Raw genomic sequence first — 9,325 nt, forward strand, 5'->3', positions numbered from 1 at the left:
ATATTAAAAAAAGAAGAAGGTTTATAGCCATTGTGTAACACCACTGTTCGCTCTCTCAAAATAGAAATGAAAAAAAGTTACTTTCTATAATATTTTATATTGCCACTTGCCACTCGGTAAAACTAAAAACACTGCACCTGCTAAATGCAGTAGTTACAGTGCACATGCAATTGTTCTGCATTTGTGTCAGTGTCAGTCAACATTTTATCAAGGGATCAGACAGAAGATGTATTAATTATTTAAGCGGATCATGGTCTCATAAAGTTTGGAACCACTGGGACCTTATGTATCATGCTCAGATGGCACTGTAGGATAACAAAAACAACAATACCAAATCCGGAGCAGCTCTTTATAATTTCAATCCATGTTCCAGATTTGGGAGGGTTCCGGATTTTGTTCAGAGCAATTATTCAGATGACTCTGCAGAATTAGTTTTTTTTTTTATCCCTCCCAGTCCACACTCCTAACCAGTGGGCGGCGGTAAATGCACCTTTAAGTTGCGTCCCAACCGCCCAAAAATCAAGAAGAATAAAATAAAGAATAAGAATGCTACGACAGATGTTTAACAGTAAATGTTTTTAGACGAATATGTTGTTATGTTTGCAAACCAGCTCTGGTTAAACTTTATAGATATATACACCTATTGAATAGGAATACTTAGAACAAACAACTTCATCAGCTGTAACTAGACAAACGTTACATTATTTTGTTTTGCGACGTCTACGAAGGTGCCATGGCGGATGTATACGTTGGTTTTGAATCGTACAATTTCAATGAAGATGCAAAATATAAAGACGGTTTAAAACGTCTGCGTCTAACCGACGAAAACTACGACCATATTCTGAAGTTGAAAATATTCTATTACAACAGGTTTGTGTTCTGGTTCATTGTAATTTGATCTGTAAGCACTAGCTAGCTGTCGGGCATATGAAAACACCCAATTGTTTCTTAAAATCACACTAGATACCTGTGTGTCGTGGTACAAATGTCTGGTTTTCAGTTTCTCGGTGTTTTCCCCATTTTAGGTTCGTCAGGCCCATTGAGTTAGAAGGTTACTTGCAATGGTGTGCGTCTCACAAAGCTCATCAGACACAAACAACAGATGACAGCATACTCGGACTTCAAGATAGATGCGGGAAATTATGCATTCAAAGAGACGACACCAACTCCGACTACGGCGAAGGGAACACGCCCAAGGACACCGGCCTCGAAGAAAGTCGACAGCCGATAGAAGCGCCTACACTCGGCCCTCAAACTAGTGTCAGTTCCGCTGTCACCAACATCGAGCCCAGCGCATGTCAGTCGTTGTCATTCGCAGAGGTGTTTCGGCTGATCCAGGCAGGAGAAGTCGTTCCAGGGGTCCAGAAACTCGACATCCAACCATGTCACCAGAATCCCACAGCTTCCAAATTAACCCGCAGACTGAAACCTTGGGAGAAGACTCTGTTTGCGTCCTAGAACAAAATGCTCTCATCGAGAATTGTGACTTTATACTGCTTCTTCTATTCTGCTGGTGCAGTAGCTTCCATTCAGTGAATTCAACATATGGGTATGTGTCGCATGTATTGTATTCACACACACACACACACACACACACACACACTACATGGCCAAAAGTATGTGGACATCTGACATCCAACATCTCATCCAAAGTTATGGGAATTAATATGGACTTGGTCCACTCTTTTGCTATTTATACTAGAAGTTGGAGCATTGCTGTAGGTATTTGCTTCCATTCAGCCAGAAGAGATTTTGTGAGGTCGGGGAATGATTGGGTGATTAGACCTGGCTCACAGTTGGCTTTCCAATTGATCCCAAAGGTGCTGGATGGGGTTGAGGTCAGGGCTTTGTGCAGGCCAGTCAAGTTTTTCCACACCAATCTTGACAAAAGCCATTTCTACATGGACCTGCCACATACACACACTCACACCATACACACACACACACACTAATTTTGGTTCAGAAAAACTTGCTTATGAATAAAGTGTCACTTCAATTAAAAAGTTTTAACTGGTGCATTAAATCAGTCTATGTACACAAGCATGAAAGTATATCTGAAAACCCCCCAGTGAGAGGTTGTGTGGATGCTGTTGCTCACCGCTGTGCTGAGGTCACAGGTAGGGTACCAGCTACGCAAAGCCAAGGCATCCATCACTTTTATTCTGTTGCCAGTTTCACTGAATTCATACTGAATTCTGCCTTTTTGGAAGGATTTAAAAACTTCACAATAACAAAAAATGGTGGAACAAGTAATTACCAAATGCAACTCAAAGCAAAGGCAGCTGTGGAGCAGCAGCCATTCATTAAATATCAGGCAAATCAACAAAGTATAGAAACCCATTCAATGCAGAGAATAACATGCCAGGATAAGTTACTCAAAGTACATGTTTGTAGAGACCAGTGGTCCCCAACCTCGTTCTTGGGGACCCCCTGTGTATGTTGGTTAATGTTCTAACTGCAGTTGCAATCAGAATTTTTTAAGAACAAAAGTTTTAATAATTAAAGAAAAATTCTGTGAATGAGGGCCATTGTTCTTATTGTGGTTTATCGGAAACAATTACATAAAGAGGTTACAAAATTTTTTTACTGATCAAATTAGACTGGTGAATCAAAAGGCTCCTAATTAGGTTGCTGAACACTTGATCTTTCAGAATTTTTTCCATGAAGAAAATTCACTAACACTAGGTTTGTCTTGTAATTTGTCACAATCTACCAAATAGCTAATGGTTTTGTTGGCCATGTGTCCACACTTTCACCAATTAGGAGCCTATTGATCCACTACATTCTAATTTTAAATTTAAATAATTTAGTTTTCTCTTTAAAATTAAATTATTTGCAATATAGCACAATGTGAATATGGGAGGTTTATTCTACATTGCATGGATAGCTATTACCTAATGTGGCTTGAGGGAAAATAATCCCTGAAGATAAACATGAAAAGCACCTAATTAATAAAAATTTACATCTTACTAAAATTCTGGGATTGCAGTTGTGGTTGGAACAAAAACCAGCAACATGGGCTCCCCAGGACTGAGGTTGGGAAACCACTGGTATAGTCCATATTTTCAGTTGCATTAATACAACGTGCCCTCTAAGGAAACCTCCAAAGAGGTTTGTTTGGACGCAGAACCACAGATCAACAAGGCAGCAAACAGACACTGGGTAAATAGGACAGGAGAGGTGGGGTTAATGTTGAAATGAGGGTAGTAGGGTCCTATCTTTATCATCAGCAGTCGTCCTGGGTCTCCAGTGATGAACTGGGTATGACAAAACCCTCCTGAAGAAAAAGAGAGCATGACATTTAACTGTGCGTATCACAATAGTACATAACATTACATTCATTTGGCAGACGCTTTTATCCAAAGCGACATACAAGAAGTGCATTTTCATGATCGTAGACAACTGCTGAACACGGGTTCAGTAAGGTACAGTTACTTATTTTCTAGCCGAGAACAATGAACACTATCCTAGTCTAACATCTGCAAAACCAAACTAGGCAGAAGATTAAGCTAGAGTATTAGGACAAATACAATTTACCAAGAAGTGCAGGGATGGGGCAACATTACATTACATTACATTACAGGCATTTAGCAGACGCTCTTATCCAGAGCGACTTACACAACTTTTACATAGCACTTTACATTGTATCCATTTATACAGCTGGATATATACTGAAGCAATGCAGGTTAAGTACCTTGCTCAAGGGTACAACGGCAGTGTCCTTACTCGGGAATCGAACCTGCGACCTTTCGGTTACAAGCGCAGTTCCTTACCCACTGTGCCACACTCCGCCCTTTCAACATGTAACAAGTGACAGGAAAAAGGTTTTTTTTTTTTTTTTTTAATATATATATACACAGCATGGTGGTGGTTATCCTAGGTATAGTCTGAAGAGATGAGTCTTCAGGCCACGGCGGAAGATGGATAGTGAGGGGGAGGTTCGGAGAGGGACGAGGAGTTCGTTCCACCACTGGGGAGCTAGGGTTGAGAAGCTCTGTGATCCCTTTGGGCGGGTGGGAGGGGTTACAAGACGCCCTGCTGCTGCAGAGCGGAGTGGTCGAGCAGGAACATAGAATTGAGTCATGTCCTGCAAGTAGATGGGGGCTGTCTTGTTGGCGGCAGTGTAGGCAAGGGTCAGGGCTTTGAATCAAATTTAAAACATTGGTCCTAGCATACCAGGCAGTCAAGGGATCAGCCCCAGCATACCTTTACAAGATCTTCAAACCCTACATGCCAGTCAGACCCCTCCGTTCCGCATATATACATAAACATTGGGGCTCCACTTAGGACAAAGGGTTTAGTGTAGTGGACTCAAAAGCACAACAGGTATAATAATGTAACCCCTAAATATCACATTACATTACATTACAGGCATTTAGCAGACGCTCTTATCCAGAGCGACGTACAACAAAGTGTATAACCATAACCAGGAACAAGTGTGTCGAAAACCCTAGAGAGAAGTACCGTTCCAAGTGCAGGGAACAACCGCATAGTTCAACTTGGACCCTGAAGGATAAATTGATTAATACTAACACAAACGAGAACAGCAACAACGCAGTCGATGCAGAAATACAAGCAGCAGTTAAGACGAGTGCATTAACTAAGTCACCTACGAAACAGCTACCTAGTTACAACCCTAAGCTTACAGTCAATTTAGAGATTACAGGGAGGTAGGGAGGGATGGGGAGAGGTGCAGCCTGAAGAGGTGAGTCTTCAGTTGTCGCTTGAAGTGGGTCAGTGTCTCAGCTGTTCTGACCTCCACGGGGAGGTCATTCCACCATCGTGGGGCCAGGACAGACAGGAGACGTGTTCGGGAAGCGCAGGTACGAAGAGGGGGAGGTGCCAGGCGTCCTGAGGTAGCGGAACGGAGGGGTCTGACTGGCATGTAGGGTTTGAAGATCTTGTAAAGGTATGCTGGGGCTGATCCCTTGACTGCCTGGTATGCTAAGACCAATGTTTTAAATTTGATGCGAGCCATAACAGGCAGGCAGTGGAGGGTAGTGAGCAGGGGAGTGACGTGGGAGTGTCTGGGGAGGTTGAAGACCAGACGAGCTGCAGCATTATATGAGTATGAGTGAAAACAGTTAAGGAAACAGATTAATTAGTTCTAAGTGTGGGTGGAATGGTGGAAAATGTAGGGGGAACAGCGGTTTCCTTTATGCACAAACCTCTATCGCATAAAGGACCTCCAGGATGGTTTTCAATGTTGAGTCACCCTCTCCCTCTTTCTCCTGGCAGATTAACTCGATGCTCTGCAGTTTAGCAAAGTAGAAATCCCTCTCCTTCTCTGTGTCCCGCAGGACAGACTGCAGCACGGCCACCTGGAGGAGTATGATAGTTTACCCCAATTACATCCCTCATTTCTTTTGGCGAATGTTGCAAAATTCCCTGCACCATTCTGGCCCATCTCCCACTTTGACAAAGTAGGCCCACTTCCTGAAGGCACGCCTGACCTCTTGCACCAGATCAGCCCTCTTCTTGGCAACGCAGCCTGACATTGGCCCCAGCTCCTGATCATCTGCCATCTTGGATGGAACACTCTGCACATCTGCCACTGTCGACAGCTGGGGGGCTGACGAAAGGGCCGTTGTCACACACGGGAACCAAGACAGTGAGCATCACATCATAATAGACAAACTCATGCCAAGCATGATAGCCACATTGCACATACTGAACTACCCAGAAATGACCTGAAAAAACAGCATTATTCTGGATCAGATCTCACCAAAGGACCCTGCTATCTGGGAGTAAAATGTGTCCAAGGTATAAAGTTCAGGAAGGAAAGAATTTAATGCTTTTCTCCTCCAGTACCCACCATGATCACCGCTGTACTCAGAGTTGAGCACTTTGGCTGTGCTGGGAGTGGACTCTGAGGATTCAATGGCTGGAACAGTCTCTTGGTCTACTTTGACTTCCAGTAGGTTACAGTCTTGCCTTTGATGGCAAGAGTAGTTGGCATCAAAGAATTTCTTGAACCACTGCACAAACTCAAAGTTGTCTTGGAACTTCCCTCGGACCAGTTTCTCCACAGGGATGACCTGGAGAATATGTGGAAAAGGCACATCAAAGTCCAGACAGAACACACATGGACCAGAGGAGAAACCAACCCACACAGCATTGTAGGGTATCATCATCCGAAAACTTCATCCTCGTGCATCTGAAAAGCAACAGTAATTTAGCAGGCAAACAACAACATATTACGGCTGAACATACCCAGTTTACTATCTGATCATTCTGCAGATTTAGCTTACCATATTATTTTCAAAAAGTCACACCAGGATCTGTCTGCATGTTAGCATCAAAGGTCACATACACTACAACTGAAAGAACATAAGCATTTACTGAGGCGTAAATCTACAAAAAATGTTACATTTTTATTCAAATTTTCGTTTCCTGAAAGTCAAGAATAAAAAACAAAGACTGAAAGGACCTAATGAGAGGGGAAGGGGCTGAAATATCTGAATTAATTAATAAAATTAATCAATATACAAAATATACTGTCAATGAAGGAAACACAAAGGACTGATTGACTAAACAAAACAAAAATTACACACTTTGTCAACATGCATTTTCCTGAAGCTGACTTGCAGTATCTTGAAATTGTGGATGAATTCATGTTCCAGCCTTGCCTGGAATTTGACCTTCTTCAGAGGCACACAGTCTTCAAACAACAAGTCCATCAGCTTGCAATAGGCAGCCCCTGCAAAGACATCACAAACAGATTTCACAACCAGTACCCCTTATTACAGAGTTTATTCTCTGCAAGACCTTAGAGTACGAAATATGTACAGACAGCAATGTCAACAGGAACCTATAGGGAGCGCATCAGAACCAGGAAGTACAATGTTTTCATTCAATAGACTGTGTTGTTGGTCACATGCCTAATCACATGTACAACAAGGAAAGCGCATTGATGTGAGAAGGCTGCGTCAAAGCCAATCCACCCACTCCACGGGTGACAAACAGCAAAAAAAGTTTTCATACTGGCGATGTGCAGTGACGGCTAATTAGAGCGCCTATGTACAGAGATAGCAAAGAGCATCAGCAGGTGCATTCTACTGTATGTTGCTTGTGTATTATAAAATTAGCCAGTACAATAAAAGGCGCTAATGCAATGTTCATAGTACAAGGTTAGAAACATAATACGCTACTATGGGAGACATTAATATAGACCTATCATTTTATTAAACTATGTAGCTCAGCTATTAAGGGAATTCAGTAACAACACCACAGCTTTACTTGAACTCCTGGATTTACCTGAAAAGCTTGGGCATGAATATTTGTTGTAAGCAGCACAAACTGCCACTTTGACCAAATAACTTACTTACTACAAATGTACACAGGCTTCCCTTTCCTAAGCTTCTGCATTACATCATAGAGATCTCCAGCTTGGGTGTGAAAATATGACTGCAACAAAGCAGTCATGCACTTTACACTCAATTTATCAAAGGATGGTACCCAACCCTCTCTCACCTGAGCACATTGACTCAATCTTCGTCAGGTTTGTTTTCAAAGTTGCGTTTATCCACACAAGGATGTCATGACGACTAAGGTTGTCACTGGTCCCCGAGGTAAAATGCACATTCACAGCCATCATCACAGCAATCTACAAGACCAGAGATGACATGTATTAATAAGAAATTAATTTTTGTCTTGTGATGAATGGAAATACAGATTTTAAATGGGGATAGCCTATCACATCAGCAGATAACATCATGCCACTGAGGGAATTTGAGGCCTAGTACAGTATTAGGACATTTGGCCGTCGTTTTTACCCAGAGGGATTTACACGGGTTACAGTACACAAATGTAGCAAGGAAGAATGAAATTGAGCATTATATACTAGAAAACTACAATTGAATTCGAAAAAAACGTTAAATTCTAGCTAATTAGCCATAGACTAGCTAGCCAGCAAACGTTATCTATCTAGTCTCTAAATAGTTTCGTGTGCTCATTTAATAAATGCTCAGTGAGCATTACAAATGTATATTGTTCGGGATTATTCCGTTAAATTGCTAAAAATACAAAGCATTGCAACATATTTCTCACATCACCCACTTCTTAACTACCAGCTGAGAACCAAGTGGTAACGTCGTTTGAGTTCCCGCGTCGTCAGATCCATAGTGATGACGTCACGCCACAACGATCGGGCGGTTGATGTCCTGTTGAATGAAAACGTCAACATGATACTACACACTACAGAATGTACAAGTAGGCCTATGGTTATTACTAATTCAACTGTGCACCTTCCCTTTCAGTGTGTGGCAGCTTCTTCACAAAACAAGTGTTCTGTGTTTAAAAACAGGCTCCCTCCCTGTCTTTTCTCCAACAGCAGAGATATGGGAATAAACAATTCAGTTAAATTGATTTTTAAAAATTATTATAAGAAGATTTATAAATTAGAAAAATTTTAATTAGCTAAACAAAACTGGATTACATTAAACGACAAATTTATACAAGCAAGCAGGATGAATGTGTATCTGAAAACCCCCAGGGTGATATTGTGTAGGTGCTGCAGGGCGCATGTTGCTCAACGCTACGCTAAACTCACGGGTAGGATACTAGCTCCGGCACGGACACTGCATTTGTACATAGAGCTCAGCTATGGAAGGCCATGTTACCTGTGCCTTGTGGAGCCTTTTTCGTGGATTAATAAAATGTAATACTGAATTTTGGAGTAATTATATTTTCAAAAACTATGCTACCGACGTACTGAGATCTGTAATTTTGTCCTGACGATTGTAATTGTAATGTTCAATTAAGGAATAAATGCCACTCATTTTAAGGTGGACTTTAAACGGTGCCTACTGTGGAATAGCCTATCCATCTGTAATTTTATTATTTTAACGCTTCCACACAAGAGAGCGCTATTCAGCAAATACAAGACAACCTATAGCTATGTTATTCAACTTTTTAATACGTCACACTGTCCAAATTATGCAGTACATGTCAAAATCACCAACTTAGCCTAATGCATCTTAGTTTTTCCCACCATAGCTAGTTTGGAACACTTGCAGCCCTCTGACGAGTTGCTTCAGTTTTTGTCATAAGCTTTATCAGAGCAGGGTTACATTAAGGTTTCACTGATGTGCAGCGTATGATGTTCATGATGTGTACGTGCATATACAATGTAAAGTAGACTCAGAAAGTATGGCGGCCACAGTGCTTCTTTGGCTGGACCCATAAACCGTATAAAAATATGGACGAAGTGCTTCATGATGTCACCCACTGATCTGCTATGGTTAGTGCCATAGGGCTGGCCCCGCTGTTGCGGTCCAGTCTTAACGCGAATGTCTGTCACTGAGTGATGAAGTTACACGTTACA

At 41.8% G+C, this 9,325-nt stretch overlaps 1 protein-coding gene across 1 annotated transcript; it reads right to left on the reverse strand.

Moving 5' to 3' along the window:
- Positions 1-2,139: 2,139 nt before the first annotated feature.
- LOC135237816 (microtubule-associated protein RP/EB family member 1-like) lies at positions 2,140-8,200 on the reverse strand. Its single transcript, XM_064305305.1, has 7 exons — positions 8,059-8,200; positions 7,474-7,606; positions 6,555-6,700; positions 5,816-6,038; positions 5,454-5,572; positions 5,169-5,321; positions 2,140-3,277 (listed from the first exon to the last, which is right to left on the reverse strand). The coding sequence occupies exons 2-7, from the start codon at positions 7,595-7,597 to the stop codon at positions 3,227-3,229; spliced, it is 816 nt and encodes a 271-aa protein (XP_064161375.1). The 5' UTR covers positions 7,598-7,606; positions 8,059-8,200; the 3' UTR covers positions 2,140-3,226.
- Positions 8,201-9,325: the final 1,125 nt, after the last annotated feature.

The sequence above is a fragment of the Anguilla rostrata genome, chromosome 13 (assembly GCF_018555375.3).
Source record: "Anguilla rostrata isolate EN2019 chromosome 13, ASM1855537v3, whole genome shotgun sequence".
Taxonomy (NCBI): domain Eukaryota; kingdom Metazoa; phylum Chordata; class Actinopteri; order Anguilliformes; family Anguillidae; genus Anguilla; species Anguilla rostrata.